Source organism: Neopsephotus bourkii, unplaced genomic scaffold (assembly GCF_033783945.1).
Source record: "Neopsephotus bourkii isolate Nb327-2 ecotype Australia unplaced genomic scaffold, CSIRO-AGI_Nbou_v1 NB_1080, whole genome shotgun sequence".
In the NCBI taxonomy this organism is placed as follows: Eukaryota; Metazoa; Chordata; class Aves; order Psittaciformes; family Psittacidae; genus Neopsephotus; species Neopsephotus bourkii.
Window position 1 is genome coordinate 523,973 of NW_026901568.1, and position 16,238 is coordinate 540,210.

At 44.5% G+C, this 16,238-nt stretch overlaps 1 protein-coding gene across 4 annotated transcripts in view; it reads right to left on the bottom strand.

Moving 5' to 3' along the window:
- Positions 1-1,470: 1,470 nt before the first annotated feature.
- Positions 1,471-16,238, bottom strand: part of FRMD4B (FERM domain containing 4B) — a 139,090-nt gene continuing 124,322 nt past the window's right edge. For 3 of the 4 annotated variants that reach the window (XM_061362073.1, XM_061362075.1, XM_061362074.1), the window contains 10 exons: positions 15,628-15,704; positions 14,726-14,864; positions 14,087-14,228; positions 13,190-13,323; positions 12,982-13,101; positions 11,544-11,772; positions 8,274-8,330; positions 6,812-6,959; positions 5,765-5,890; positions 3,734-4,625 (listed from right to left, as the gene is read on the bottom strand). In XM_061362073.1, the coding sequence (XP_061218057.1) occupies positions 3,794-4,625; positions 5,765-5,890; positions 6,812-6,959; positions 8,274-8,330; positions 11,544-11,772; positions 12,982-13,101; positions 13,190-13,323; positions 14,087-14,228; positions 14,726-14,864; positions 15,628-15,704 (2,004 nt within the window). In that variant the 3' untranslated portion in view covers positions 3,734-3,793. Of the gene's footprint in view, positions 1,667-3,066; positions 3,197-3,733; positions 4,626-5,764; positions 5,891-6,811; positions 6,960-8,273; positions 8,331-11,543; positions 11,773-12,981; positions 13,102-13,189; positions 13,324-14,086; positions 14,229-14,725; positions 14,865-15,627; positions 15,705-16,238 lie in introns of those variants that run through there. The other variant, XM_061362076.1, reaches the window with a different exon arrangement.

The following is a 16,238-nucleotide window of genomic DNA, read 5'->3' on the forward strand; positions in this document are numbered from 1 at the left end:
AAACAACTAAGTACCAGCTTAACAAGTGTGTCCTTTCTGTATATATTACATGCTCTGGAATATTGGTAAAAAACGTCAAAAAAGTTTTATCAGAAACATCTCTGTTCACAATATACACAAGGAGTAACTAACCCTTTGTATAAAAGAAAAGAGCACCATTTATGGAATCCTGAAGCACAGTAGAGCTGAGAAATGAGAGAGAATTCACCCTATGCAAACGAGCTGCTGGAAATCAAGGAAGATAACCCATGCCAATTTGTTCCTACAGGCTGCCCAGGGGGGCTGTGGAGTCTCCTTCTCTGGAGACATTCAAGACCCACCTGGACACGTTCCTGTGTGTAGGTGTTCCTGCTCCAGCAGGGGGATTGGACCAGATGGTCTTTTGAGGTCCCTTCCAATGTCTAATATACTGTGATACTGTGATGAGGTAGGTTTATCCCTCTTAGATCAAGACTGCAGCCGCACTTTTATTTCCTACACAAATGGCTTTGTGGGAATGCTGTTCTGTCACTTAGTGACTCTGCAACGTGCCTGGCAGTTCAGATGACTCGTGGTACAATCCTAATGCCCCTCATTTTAAGGCACCCACTTGGCTGGTTTGTGTTTGCATCCACCTTAAAATACTGGCCGTTAACAATCAAACTGTTCACCATGTGAATGCTGCGGATCCTCCATTCAATTATGGCACATCAAAACGCTGTTGTCACCAGATGAATGGAGGATCACTGTGCAGCCACTGTGAGAAATTGCCTACTCCTTACACAGTGAAGTTGTACCATGTCAACAAATGGGAGGTTATTACTTACAACCTTACCATGGAAAACAGAGTTCAAAGTTTACTGCTTCTGTTGCCAAAATCCACAACTGCCTATTGCTTTACATGACATGTCAGCAAATCCTCTTCTTCCCAGAACTTGCTTGTGGTGCTAACAAACACTCTTAACGACACCTCAAAAATGGACACACTCATTCAAACCTCCATAACAATTATAAACAAAAAAGAACCCAGCCTTCCTTCAAGTAATGTTCCAATACTGGTTAAGTCACCCTTTGCGTCACTCACACACACAGCATCTATCCTTCATAAGCTTATGAAAGTCCTTCCAGGTCATCATAAGCCATGGCAGAATACACTTCTTCCTCTTCTTTCAGACATCAGAATTGTGCTCATAGAATTCCTGTTTTTTCCATAAAAGTCTCCTTTTCACATTTGTTTGTTTGGTTTTTTTCTGAGGTTTGCCTTCAACAGTCTTTCCAAAAAGTGCTTGCTAAGTATAAATACTTCAACCAAGTGCTGCATCAAAGATCAAAATGTGGCTTGTCCTTGCTCATGTAGGCTACCTGGATTCAGAAAGAAACGTCATTCATGGTAAGACTTTGTCATTTCCTGTAGGTCCCTTTTAGCGCTGAATTTTTCTTTCAAAGCAAACAGCCTGCCTCCTTTTGGTTTTTGTTCCTTTTAAAAGTCCCGTCCAAGATCCTTCTCAAGTGTCACAGCATGTTGTGCAAGGCACACAAGGGTACGAGTGTGGGGCTGCCCGTGGGCTACACGAGCGTCCCCGGCTTTGAATCCTCGTGCCAGAATAATCTCTGCTCGCTGCTGGGCAAGTCTTCTTCCAACTGTCTCTCCTCACTACCACCCAGCTGGCTCGTCTCTGCATATGCTCTGAAAGAGACACAGTACCAAGGATCAGTGAGAGCTGAGGTCTTCTCTACACCCCTAAGTGCTGCAGAACACCCTTGGGTTTACAGTAATGCTGTTTACTGCAAATCCACCCCCAGTGTAATCTGGATCCAAACACAAACCCAGTTTTTGTGCTGTAATTGGTAAAATTGTGTGCAACAGGCTCTCAGCTGCTCAGAACTGTCAAGATTGTAGGGCGCATTAATTGCTCATTTGCCATAATCACATTATAACAGAGAATAAAACAGATGATCAGATAAGTGATTCAGAATATGGAAAATTAATACCTAATAAACCTCATTTAGATAAAGCTGCCAAAATAAGCAGAGTTTTCAAAGCCCAATTACAGGAAATTAAGAAATTAGTAGAAACTGTATTTTTAAACCCTGTTGGTGTAGATCTTTTAAATCACTGCAATAAAAAAGCCCCTGGCATTTAGCTTAGATCCAGCAGAAGCTGTTCCATCTTTTACTTACACTTCTATTTATTTTAAAACAACCAAAATCAGAATTTCAGTACTTTCACACAAAGCCTGGCAGCAACCACAAACTGCAAACCACAAAGCAGGAGGCAAACAGGTGGGGTACTTTCTATGGCTGGGTACACTTAGCCTAAGTTTACTTAATGTGATGGCATTTATGGGGGCAGAGCCATTCCCCTGGGCAGGAAGTCTCTGTCCTCACTAGTAATAATCAACATATGACAGTGGGGGTGAAGAGACCAAAAACCACTAAGTAGAAGCAGCAAGAGAACTGCAGGAATCTGTGAAGACAGAGCAAACCCTGGGCTCCCTGATGTCCTCAGGAGAGCCCACATGAACAGGGTGGCTCTGCAAGCAGCAGCGCATCCTGCATGGTTTCTGGGTTAAGCTCTGCTAAGGGAGATGCGGCAGTGCCTTTGAACACCAGCACTCAGACATGAGGTTGAAAGAGGTCTTTCCTTTCCTTGTTTTAACGAAGGTTTATCAGCACAGGCACTACAATAGCACTGTGTCCTGCCACACTGGTGATGAGGTGTGCAGGAGAGACCTCCGGTCACACAGGACAAAAGGGACTGGGGTCAGTGGGTGCTCTGCATCTAACACTGCTCCGAACATCACAGCCACCCAAGTGCAGGATCTTCAATGATCCAGCATCAGCCAAAGGAAAAGACTGTGCAACAAATGAGTTTTTCCTTCACTAGGGCTGCTTCCCTGGTGGTACAGCTGCAAGTCTTCTCTGTGCGAAGTGATCTACTCCACACAGAGCAGAGTTGATCCCACAAAGTCTATTTTGTATTTACTCTTACCCTGGCCCTTTGAAATCAAGCTGATTTTCTCAGAAGTCTTAACAGCCTATGAAACACAGCAGGAAAGGCAGAAAACACTGACAGACTCCACTCACCTGCTCTGCGAAGTAAGGTTGCCATAGACATTCCCATAACAGCTGGGGTAAGAGGAATGAGACAGTGTATCGTAGTCCGAAATTCCCAATGCAAGTGGGTTTCGCCAGTTCCCAGCACTGCCTGAAGATCCTGGAATTAAAAAAAAACAACCAAACAATTGCAGCAAATCAGATCTTTCTCCAGCAACAATTCTCATGAACGATCTCTGTGGGTCTCTGCAGGACACATAAGCTAACAATGCAAACAAGAAAACAGGCTTTTGTGGCAGGGGATGGAACTGAATGATCTTTAAGGTCCCTTCCTACCCAAACCATCCTTGATGTACAAGCCATACAGGGAGACAAGCGCTATGCCGCAAGTGGTATTTTGGATCTAGGGATTCTCTTTTAAAAGACTTTCTGACCAATTCAGTGATGCCCATGGTACTGTATTTCAGAAGCCATCATAGCAACTGCATTTACATGGCATGAAGTTTTGCATATTGCTTTTAGTTGGTAAACAAGCTTCTTTGAAACACATACGGCTCTTTGTGCATCTCTGGACTACTGCCTTTATAAAGGATCAGTTTTACCAACCAGCAAGTCTTTCTTCTCAAGCATAGAAGAAGACCCTATTCAGTTCCTCACCTTTGAGGACAGAGCTCTAGCCTTGTTTCTATTCTTCTGACTTCATCAAGGCAGCAGAGGGGGACAGAATCTGATGCACAACAGGGACTTAGAAAAACACTCAGCACAGAAGAAACCAGACATTACCTGAAGAGAAAGATGACACCCGACTGCTAGGAGAGCATGGAACCTGCAGACCAGCAAAGCCCAAACTCCTCTGGGATCCTCTGTCAGACTCAAAGCCTGCCTGCAGGCTATGACCCTGCTCCTTTAGACTGGAGGCACGTTGGTACCAACCACGGAGATGCTCTGCTACTAAGGCCTTGTGAATGTTTTTGGTTATATGCTCCGTTTTAGCAACTAGCTTCTTTGGAAGCCTCAGGGTTGCATATGGGTTGTGCGGTACTCTGTCCACTTCATCCTCATGGTAGGACCTCAATTCCCTGTTATGGTCATATCCGTAATGTGCCGATGAGCGATAGGAAGAATTGACACTGTACTGTCCCTCCATGTCACTCTCATGAACATGTCCTCCATTGTAGTAAATGTCAGATTCAGTGTATGGGGAGTATCCAGAAATATAGTAACTTGAGGAAGGCTGCTCCTGGCTTTTGTGGTAGACACCATTGCAGATCTCCTTATGGGCAAGATTTGGCATACTTCCTGAATTTGCAGCAGAAATGTTTTGTTTCTTTGACCGTCTTCGACCCCTGGTCCTGTTGTCGAGTGTCTGAGTATTGTAATACGGTTTGGGAGTAGGTGTCAAGCAGTAATACTCTGTGCTTGACTGGCTAGTGTAGGATGAGCCATCATCGAGGATCTCTGTGCTGCTGTTTCGCTGGGACTTTGAGAGGGTGAAGGCTGCCTTTTCAGCAGGAGTCTCGGACATCAGCTGGGTCTGGGATTCTAAACTCCCGCTGCGCTGCCAGCAGTGGCATGGGGAAACATCTGGCCTGAAACAACACAGATGTCTGTTGGTTAAAGGTAGTCACACACACACAGTTTCAGACAGCACGCAAGTCAGGCGTGCTGCCTCCCCAGTCACAGCACAATACAAACCCAGTCTTATCTTTCTACATAGAGTATCTGCACTGCAAGTAATTCAGCTTGGCTGAATTGTAGATTTACTACAACAGTAAGAGATATGGCATATGAAAGTCTCTCATGGTGAGCAAGGTTAATCTGTGACAGCGATACAGCAAAGCTCACAAACTCACACTTTGCAGTGATTTCCAGGAGGGCCCTCTCAGTTTGTAAGTAGGTAAAGTTTACACAAGTAACTGAGCTAGAAGCAGAACACTGGAAGATGGGCTTCCTGTGGCTCTGTCTCTCATGGCTGCACTACGTCAGCCAAATAAACCGTGAGCTTGTGATAACACTAAGATTTATAGCATCTCTCCTTCCCCATTAGACAGCATGGATTCTCAGCTGTCTAATAGTATGGGTGAGCTCTCTTCTCATAGTAAGGGCACTAATCGGGATCTCTCTGCTTTATCTGGCCACTTTTTTAAGAGGCTTGTAGGAATGTAATTCACAGCAGACATCTGTCAGCTCATGAATAAGTTTTGTGGGGAGACCACTAGCTGACAGCACAATTTTATAAGCCTCACTGGCTTAGAAAATGAGGTTACAGTGGAAACGTAAAATAAATTCTGGCCATCTTACAAGTGTTTTACAGAAACCTTTTGAACAAGCATCACTTATTAAAACTCCCTGTGGCTGCCTATTTATAGGGAAGTGACCCTTCTCCTATAGTCTTTCATGATCAGATAGGCAGTATTTGTGAACCAGCTTCCATCTCACTCCTAATTTTGCAGACATCCATCCGTTTGTATATACTATTTGCCCAGGCAGGGTTTGTGCTCACATAAACACATCATAAAGCCGCTGCAGGACTGTGCCAGAAGATGCTGGCTGATATTAACCTTGTACCTCCGATATCCAGAAAAGACATTGTGAGAGCCTGACCCTGCAGCAGGGAAAGCTGTATGGCAAAGGACCCCTTTGACTTCTTAACACCATTTGCCTCTATTCTTCTGCTGCCTAAGATGGACATCACACTTAGAACACACTTAGAACTTAGCCCCCTTACTGTAAGTGGCTGCTACTGTAGGCATTGCGTGTGAGCACGGGGGTTGTAGGCATGCTTCTCCCTCCATGGGGGTGGGGTGGCCGGTCCAGAGTTCGGTAAGGGCTGTTGTGAGTCGAAAGCAGGTCCCTGTAATGAAGAGAACAATCCCAGTTAGGTTAAACACCATGCAAGTCACAGCACACAGAGTACGTGCACCCTAAGTCTTGAAAAAATAAAGTGAAGGGCAGAAAAATGAGGGAAAGGCGTAGCTGCACATGCTTCTCCATAAAAACCCAGAATTGTTAAACAGGAAGAAAAATTCAACCCCTTCTTGTGCTTCAAGGGAGATCTCAGTATGACCGGTAGGACAAGCTGCTGCCAAAGGATAGAAGTATGGAACAGAAGAGGCAGAGCAGCTAAAGAAGCAAAGGAATTGAGTTTTAAAATGAAGCACGTCACAGCTGAGTGGTTACATATGGCTATAATTCAACTTGTGAACTTCCCATGGAAGTACGCTCTGCTTATTTTGAGGGACAGACATGAAAAGTACAAGGACATGACACTGCCAAAAACTTCAACACATTTTTAAAGCATGCCTCCAACAGCCTGTCATGCAAGAGACAGTCTGAGAAATAGGAAGATCAGTGGGAATCCTTAGACTGAGAATAGCCAGCACGGGTATGGTTTGGTGTTACCTGAAGCCATTAAGCTCAGTCATCAGGAAAACTACAAGTTATTTAATACTGAAAATGAACCACAGAAATGGAGACAAAGGGTGACAGTACTGGTGGGCACAAGCAGTTCCTTAAGTACAGCACTTGGTATTGAATTTCTCACCTTAAATCTCTTCACAAAGATTACGCTACCCTACCCTTTCAGAAACCATGACAACTACTTATAAACACTTCAGTTACTAAACAGGAAATGCAGCTTCCATCGCCAAATCCTGTAAGCACAGAGGAGTGTGGAAGCTCCACTGAGTGCCCACAGTACCAGAAGCACGGCAGGGGTAAGACAGATCTGACGCCAGCAAGGCAGAGAGCACAGCAGCCCTGAGATGTGCCCTACCTGGAGTGTCTGGTTTCCAAGAGCTGCTCGTTTATGGATGACTTTCTGAGATGAATTCTCTCTACCTCGAGGGACTTCGGTGGAGGAAGCCTTGAAGAAAGCTGTGCCAAGCTGGGTCTCTGTGGTGTCACAGGAAGCGATTCGATGACTGTTGGAAAGGAATATGTATTCTGTTAGCAAAATCCTTGATATTTTGCCCTATATGCAAACCTGTGGCCCCTAAGCACAAACACTTTGCACTAGAGAGACAAGAGAAGTAGTGACTTTAGAAAGGCTCTCCTCTCCTGCCTGCAACTGAGCTCTCCTCCACAGGGACAGGACACTGTGGAGGCTCGTACAAATGTCAGCACCACTGACTCCTATGGAGATTACACCCAGCTTGGGGCTCTGCCAGATCACATATGGAACTTCCTTGGGAAAACACCTGTTTGGAGCCTTGAAATCCTTGCCAGAGCTGAGCAGGCAAACTCAGCCTCTGCAAAGGCCAGTTCCTCTCCTCACCTTCCAGCTCTTCCAGGTGAAAATGACATTTGAAGAATTAGTTTTGAAATACAGCCTGAAAGGAACTAACTTCAAAAGCGACTGAATGAGCAAAGAACTGACAGACACATTTGGCTGAAGGCAATTGGGAAGATGCTAGTCTGATCCTTGTTCTCACTTTGCTTATGGCATAATCCAGGTCCCATCAGAGCCAACAGGAAACTCCAACTAATACATATAAATGCAGGACGAGCATCACAGAGAACACATTCACAAGCCAGAGCCCTGGGTCTACTTCTACTTGTACAAGCAGGAATCAGCTGTAACACCATTTTTAAAGCACCAGATTGGTTGTACAAGTCTAAAACTAGGACAAACTGAGATCAGAATCAGGCCCTAACTGAAAAGTGAGTAATAATTTAGATAATGCTTGTCCCTAAATGATCATTATCCAGTTTAAGGGAGAGGCAAGCCAAGTCCTTTCCACCTTGTGGAACAGGGCGTGAATGTGTGTGTCTCTGGGTGTGTGTGTGAAATGAGTAAGCTGAGCAAACACTATACCCATGCAAGATGCAAGCTCACCAGGTAACAAATGTAAACAGATTGTTAATATCAGTGACTGTTCTGCTTTTTGTTAAGTTTTATAGTAGCTGTGAGGACAGAAGGGCTGAGCAAATCCTCCCTGCTGCTCATCTGCCTCTGGCCAGGTCCTAGGGATGAAGTGTTTGATGCACACACTAGCCTCAGCTTGCAGGTTGGTCACATTAAAAAGCAACTGCTTTCTCTAGAGATGACTCAGATCAGCTCACAGAGCAGAAACTTTCAATAACTAACCCATTATGAGGAAAGACATTCCTGGTTAAGCTCTCTCTTCCTTTGCTATGAAGTATTTTGTCATTGAAAGCCACCAAAACAGCATACTAAAGGACACGAAGTCAAAGGAATGTCTCCGAACATAGGCAGAAAAGGATAAGCATCATACCATCATCGTAGGTGGTGGTATCGGACAGGGAGCTGCTCTCAGACGGAATTATATCATCTGTGAATGAAAACAAGCACTTTAAGCATAGGAGACCTGACATCAATTTCCAAGTACCCCATGCAGTTCATTTACTACAGCTTCAGAGCCAGATGCTATTTACAATGCTGCTATCTCTATGCTTTAGCTCTTAACAGCCTGAAGACAGTCCTGCTTTGGAGTATAGCATGACTCAGTTGTGTTCACTGCAGCTCAGCAAGCTGCCTATGTAATTATCAAAGGAGAGCTTTCTTTTCCAGCTGCAGCAGAAATTGGGCCAATATTACAAAGGTGCTTTCCACCCAACTTCCAACAGATCTCACAGGGTGTTTCTGTGCTTCATTAGCAGTCAGGAGCCTACACAAACATGTAGATATCTTGGCTGCTAGCACCTAACCTCCTCTAGGTACACCTGAAATTCCACCAGGTAGGTATGAAATGCCTTCCGAAATCTGGCATTCACTTCCGAATGTTTCATCAGCATACAAAATCTGTTTCAACTGAATTAATACCAAACCAGAATAATCCCACTGATTTCTATCAAGTTATTGCAAATTGCAGCAACAACAGAGTGCAGTAACAGTTTTACAGACGTTACACATTTCTTCTGTTTCTTTTAGACTCATTTATTCATAAAGCTTTACTGCACCAGCCTGGCCTCTCACCTTCGTGCAACACACTACCACTTGCTCAGAAACAGCCTGTCCTCGCTCAGGTTTAGAGCAGAGCAGCAGACAAATTAGGCTGGTGATAAAGAGCAGCACTAGAGGTAATTAACCTAGAGGAAAAAAACTGTTCCTAGGCTGTTTCTGACAAGACAGCACTGGGGGGGTGTGGGTGTAAAAAGTCTACATGGACCTCCATGCATGAGGGAAAGGAAGAAAGAAATAAAGACAGTAGCAGCCAGTTTGTGTATGACACTTGCTTCCTCCATCACAGCACATGCAACGTATGTTACTCTCTCGCTGTCACGCTTTGCTGAGAGGAAAGGTCTGGTTACAAGAATGTGGTAAATAAAGCAGCTTTTCAACAGCAGCAAAACATCAGGGCTGGCCCCTGCCCTGAGGGGGGGATTGTCAGACCACCGAGGATGGGCTGCAGCTCTGCCTGCAATCTGATACTGGGAAAAAACCTTCAGGGGAGTTTATTCACGTGAATTTGACCATGTGGTGATGAAATATGGAAGTGGGCCCACTGCAAGGAGGTTAAAAAAGTCCAACTGCCTAAATCTACACTGGAGGATTCATGTGGGGTCTGCAGTGCTGACATATGGGGCAGGTCTGAATTCAAATCTCAGATCTGAGCAATTACCCACAAAAGGGCAATTTTACACCTCTGGATTACAGAGGAGGTAAAAGAGAGTGGAACATCGGAAGCAGGAGACAGTCCAGTATGTCCTTAACTTCCCATCGCTTGGGGGCTGGGATGAGAATGGCTATGGTTTGAGTCAATAAATCAATGCTACTATTTAACATGTTATTTCCAACGAGTCACTCCCCAGATTTACGGATGCAAGTGACTCATCACTGCTCAGCTTTCTGAAACCCTGAGCCCGAGAGTACCTCCAGCAATGGTGAAAACTTTACACCTATAATCAATTATTAAAGCAGAGTTCTGCTTCAGGTAAACAAAGATACACTTCAGTGCAAGTCAGGAACTGGAAGGGAATGCAGCTAACTTATGCTAGCTAAGTATTTGCTGTCTTGCAGTCCCTAGGTGCAGGGAGACCATCCAAGACAGGGAGTCTATTCCTGTCTGTCTGTGTCTTCCCTTCTCAGACAGCAAAGAAGGATGTCATGTTCCAAATGTTGCAAAATGATGGACTAAATGTATAAAGACCAACTCCCAGGTTTCTTGTTTGCACAACAGGGCAAAAAACTGCCTGCAACAAACAAGTGACTGAATGGATGCTGCCTTCAATAGCTTCCTGGTTTTTACTACACATCACATGTCCCAGGTAATACAGGATCTCCCACAATTAGTATCCAGATTGGTGAGCAAGAGACTGTAAAAACCAGATGTTTTCCCTCATCTCTGTCAATCAAGAACTAGCTGGGCCACATTAAATAGCGATCAATTAACCTTTCAGAATAAGCACTCTGTGATGACAGATAGCCCAGTGCTGCCATGGTTTTTGCTGGGTAAGAATCCAAACCAAGCTCTCAGTGGGAATGGGACACAGCAAAGGTTTCTCCAGCATAAACCTGGCAGCATACAGGAGAAGAGTCTCCTCCGGGGAAAATACAAGTTGGCAAGAGGTCTCATCTCAAGGGCCAGTAAGAGGGTATTCAATATAAACAGCAGAAAAATCTGGCATTTTCTTTCCTTCTTAGTAATTCTCAGGAAAAACCCCACTAACCTCACAAAACAGCATTTCCTCTGGGACAAAGGCAGGAGGGGGGGGGGGGGGAAGGAGAAATCAATTAAACATTAACAATTACCCACATACATTCTCCACAGAGAGTAAAACATGTCCTAAACCTGTTAATCCCTACAGAAACTAGATGAGCCTGCAATACCCATGAGCTTTTACCACTCCCAAACTCCTTCAGTTTGAGATGCTAGCAAGTTTTCCATGCTTTTATCCTGTGAAGTAGCAAGAATCTCACCTCTCTTGAGGAAATCACACTTTCAGAATGAAGGGGCCAAAGGTATCTGCTTTCACTGTGCTCATCACTGGCAAATACATCTAGTAAGAAATCTGTTTGCCACTATTTGCATTAATAAACTCTTGAACTTAATTTATCTCTTCCTGGAAATCAGTGATTTTTAATAGAGAAACAAAGCCTTTTGATCTTTATTTCTTCAACCCTATAAAAAAACCCTCACCTGGTCTATTTTTGCTAGAACTGAAGCACTGCAGAAGGGAAAGAACAGAGATCTTGCATGTGGCAGCTTAGACATACAACTGCACTCAATACACTGAGTTCAGACACCACATCAGTTTCAGCTGAGATGCTCTTGCCAGAACCTTCTATGTACAGCACCTTCAGCCCATACCGGTACTGGAACGTGTCTGCACTTGTTAATAGAGCTGCAGCTTATTCTGCCCTTAGCCTATAAGCAATGCACTTAGCATATCAGATGCAGTAATCGCTTCTCTTTTTTTCTTATTTAACTGCTTTGCAGAAGATAAAAGCCATATAGAGAAGATGTAAAAAGAACTTGTAAATGAGCCAACTACTGTTTTTTTAACCCTGTTTTCATCAGAACATGGGGAATTCTCTTGTTTACCTGCTAGAGTAAGAGTTGATTCCTGGGTTGGTTTTTTGCCACACTTGATTCTGTATTCATTTATGGAATTTTCTATCTCTTGCAGCTTTTTTACAGCATCAGCGTACTCCTGCTTTCTTTTCTTCTTCACGTTCTTGCAGAGGTCTGGCTCACTGGCAAGTTTCTTTGCAGCTTCCACCAGCTTCTGCTGTATGATGAAACTGCTCTCCAAGTCCTGTAAAGCAGGGTCCTGCAAATTCATGAGATGAGTTACTTGCTTGCACTCTGGGCAGAAACTACCAACAAAGTTTACTGAACAGAAGACCTGTTTTTGTGGTAATGAAATGAAATCTTGAGCACAAAGCACAACAATACCAGTTTATACACAACACAATCTCAGCATGCCAAATATTTAGATGTTTTTAGTGTAAGATTATGAGATCTCTTGAGAAAACTCCAACGTTTCTCAAGTCTGGGTGACATAAACACCTAAATTCAGGTTTCGACTGCTAAACCGTCTGCTTTGAGTCCAAGCCTGAGAACATCTGGTCAAAATCCCTCTCTGCTGGAAAAAAGGGAATTGGTATCACCATACCTATGTAACAGGGAGTTGGAGGCTTTAATTAATTATTTGTAAACAACTTTGAGAAGCTCAAATGAAAGGCACTGTAAAAGTTCTAAGCAATATGTCATTAAATCTGGTCAGGAGGATTTTGCTTCAATAGCATTTAAGCAGTTTACATAAAATCTGTTTGCTGTGAGCCAGGGCAGCGAATTTTTGGTGAAAGACAGATGCAAAGTGCACAACAGCTACTTACTACTTGGATGATACAGCTTGTTAACAAATCTCACGAGGAATAAGGGGTAATGGGTATGTGTCTAGAAACTGCAGACATCTGAATTACCATATCTCCTGAGTCAGTCTCTGCCAGCAGAGTTCGTATGAGCTTCTTGAGCAATATAGCGAGCTTTTATTTAGGTGGAACTTACATTAAGCCAGAGATAAATCTCCTCCTCCTGTCACCTGTCACACAACTATGGTCAGAACAGATGATTTTGCAAGGGGAAAGTGCACACCCCTGCCACATTCAGGGTTCAAGCGCAATCTCAACACGACACAAATCAATGCTCAAGAACAGCTCATAGCTATAGGTTGCCAAATGGTGTTACACACCTGCTCTTCTCTAATTAACAGCAAAATGGCTATTAAAATTCAAGCAGCGTGGCCAAATCGGGGGTTCTGTTCAGGGGACTTTAAGGCCTTTTAAAACAGCCAATTTCCTGGTCATTTCAAAGGCAGCGTAGCTGAAATAAGGGTAGTACCCATCTACCTTTCCCAGCCTATGCAAGCAGCTGCCTCCTCTTTAACAATCAGGGAAGAACTGGATTATTTACAAGTGGCTTTGGCCACCGGTCTGGCCACCCCACCTCTGCTGAGAAAACAAACTGCAGCGCTCACCTCTTCACTCAGGAGCAGGCTGTCATCCAGCTTGAATGCTGTGCCAACACGTCTCCTGACCTGGGGAGTTTCCTCTCCATCGCTCAGAGGATACTCCTCGGGCATCTTGCCTGTCAGTTCCTAGGAACAGAAAAGGCAGCACATAAAGATCTAGAGGGAGAGAAGGGCTCTCACCCACCCTGGACCCAGTGTAAGGTACAGTTCTCACCGCCTCTCGCAGGCAGATTTTCTTCAGCTCCTCAAGCTTCTGAAGCAGCTCTTCCTGAAGGAGTTTCTCTTTCTTCTTTAGTTCTGTGATTTTCTCCTTCTTTAGTTCCTCACTGACCTCTGAATCCTGAGAGCCTGAAAAATACACGCTCTGTATCAGAGGATTGGCAGGTAAAAGCCATTTTTTTTCTGATCAAGTAAGCCGAGATCTCCCCCAAGGAGCCCAGCAAAACAACACATTATCCAAAGCACAATGTCCAGCTCCTGTGTGATTCAGCAAGCAGGCTTTTAGGACATCTGCACTTTTCCAAACCCCCAATATATAAACTTGCATGGGAAGTCTCAAGTATACACCCCAACCCCACCACCCAAAATACAAATCATTGCATTAGTGGTATTTGCAATATACTTGGTTTTTTGGCTTTGCCTTTGCTATCAAGATAGACGCTTGGGCTTCACATGGAGGCACCTACATGCAGCAGCCAGGTTTCTACCTCCCCTCTTTTCCTCTCCTCCACAGTCAGGGAACAGATCTAAAGTCCATTCCAGAGCTGGGCTTTATTTGGAAACATTTATCTTCTCTGCTCATTTGTGAGGAAGCTCAGGGCAAATCTCCCCTCAGACTTTGATCAGCCACTCAAGGACTGACTGACTGGTAAATGGCATCAAATTATTCATGGACCAAGAGTATATGGGTGCTTATCCAGCCAGCATAATTTTCTTTCCTTTTATTTAGTTACAGGGGAGAAACAGCAGATTATAACACTGATGCCACTCTTCCAGATAGATAACTAATACATGCCTTCACATATGTCATTGTATTTATGGTCAGCTAGCTTCATTTTCCCTTTTAACATACCCAGTCCCCACTGTACTTCACTACCCATGAGGTATTTACCTGATGAGATCAAACTGCCATTGCTGGCCATAATAAGATGGTTCTTTGCCTCTGAAGTCACTAGCTTTGAAACTTTCGTTTTTCCCATGTCTGTCAGATCCATGGCAATGTCATCCAAACTTCTAGCTGAAGGAATTTTTGCCTGCAGGAGTTTGGGAACAAAAAAATCCAGCCTCATCAAGTTACCTCTAATGACCCTCAGAACATGAAGATGACTGTTTCGCACCTCATCTGCCACAAAATGAAGGGCAAAAGCAACGCAGGGAGGTTGTGGTGCACAGGGCTGCACCGGCAGTCCTCTCCCCCTCTGACCCAAAGCCTGAACCATCCCAGCTCAAAATCTCTTTGCTGTTTGCACTGTGTTCAAAATGAACTCCAGACAGAGACAAAAGAAAAAGCAAGATTAAACACTGAGATGTGGGAATTCCCTCTTCTGTGATTACACTTCCATAGCCCTTAACTGCAGGCAGGCTAAAATGGATTAAATAACAATAGTGTCTCTAACAGACTGCTCAAAAAGCCGACAAAAGAAGTGTAGTTTTTCTCTGGAAAGTAGTTCATCTGTGGAAAAACACACACCAGAGGATATACAGGAAAGGTGTTGAAACTTATGCCACAGCAAAATACCTTACAACTTACTTTGCTTTGCTTTCTGTCCAAGTAAAACTGGTGTTGACTGACTGCCATCAGCCAGATGGACTTGATCAGGGACGTGTACGCATACCAGCTCTGCACCAGCAGTCCACTCTGATCAGAGGTCTTTCCTGACACTGAAATTCTGAGAGGGTGAAAAGAAATGCAATTTCAAGACAGGTCTCTGAGGTTTAAAGTCCCAAGTGCCTCTGTTAGAACGAGGCAAGGCTCAGCCTTTATTTCAGAGGTGTGAAAACTCAGATTTCCTTCTTCTCAACCACCACCCAGTGCTGCTGCAAAGCCTCTTTCTTCTTGGGAAGGACCTTGTGGGGAAGACACAGGAAAGCAGCCTGTGGGTGAGCTCCCACTCTAACCAGCAGTGCTCCTGTAGGGCTCTGAAGGCTCATGCTCAGAGGAGGGAGCAGTGCTACCAAAGTGGAGAGGAGAAGGTGAGCACAAAAGTCGTGTCTGGGTCTTGTGTGCTGTGTTCCCAGGTCTCCTGCTGCACAGGCACATTACAGCAGCCTCTCAGGGAAGGGTGTTGCTGTACAGTGAGCAATGACAAATAGCCTTCCCTCTGCTCCAACAAATGCCTCAGTGGACATCACAGGCAAGCTGAGCAAACACGCAGAGCTGTAACACATCAACAGTCACTCCAGGTTGCACACTATGACTGTGACCTTCCATGCAAGCACTAAGCACTACCTGTCCATCACCACAGCTCAGATCCAGCCCCAGTCTGCCCTGCTAAGCGCAGGATCAGGCTCAGTGTCGCAAAGTCCAGAGTAAACTCAGGTCTGTGCTGGATTTCAGAGGCACCTCCCAGCCCATCCGCTAACATGAGATGACAAATCCCCAGTTTGGGTAAAGATTCATCCCACTCCTCCCTCTGCTTCCTCCAGCCTTACCTGCGGGGATCGTGTACTTCCACAGCAAATTTCCTGTTACGGAAATAGAGGTTTTCCAGCTGTTTCCATTGAAAAAACTAGGAGAATTGGGAGAGAGATGCAGAATGCGGTCACTACAAGAATCACCAATCTTCTCCCCAGAAGAATATGCAATTTCAGCCATTACAATTCCCACGTATCTTCATCTATGGCATGGACTCGGCAACAACAACATGCCTAACATCCATTAAAATAAGCACATATACATAAATATATAGGATGCCCCTTGAGTAATGTCACACTTTTAAAGACAATGCACTGCAGACTGAGGATTTTGCCCATGACATCTGCTTCCATCAATAGCACACTTCACTTCACTGCTATGAGCTCACAGAGATCTTGGGAAGACACCTAAAGTCCTTTTGTCTCCAACCAAATGCAAAAATCTCTATACAAGTAATTGCACACACACCTATCTCTTCCCTCAGTCACAACATCCCCAGGGAACAGCAACAACTCAGGGATAACCAAAACCTTTCTCTTGTGAAGACAATGGGTGAGAAATTTAGCATGATCCTTTGGAGCAGGGGTACAACACGTACAGAGACAGAGCAGCTCCGGGAGGCAGCCAC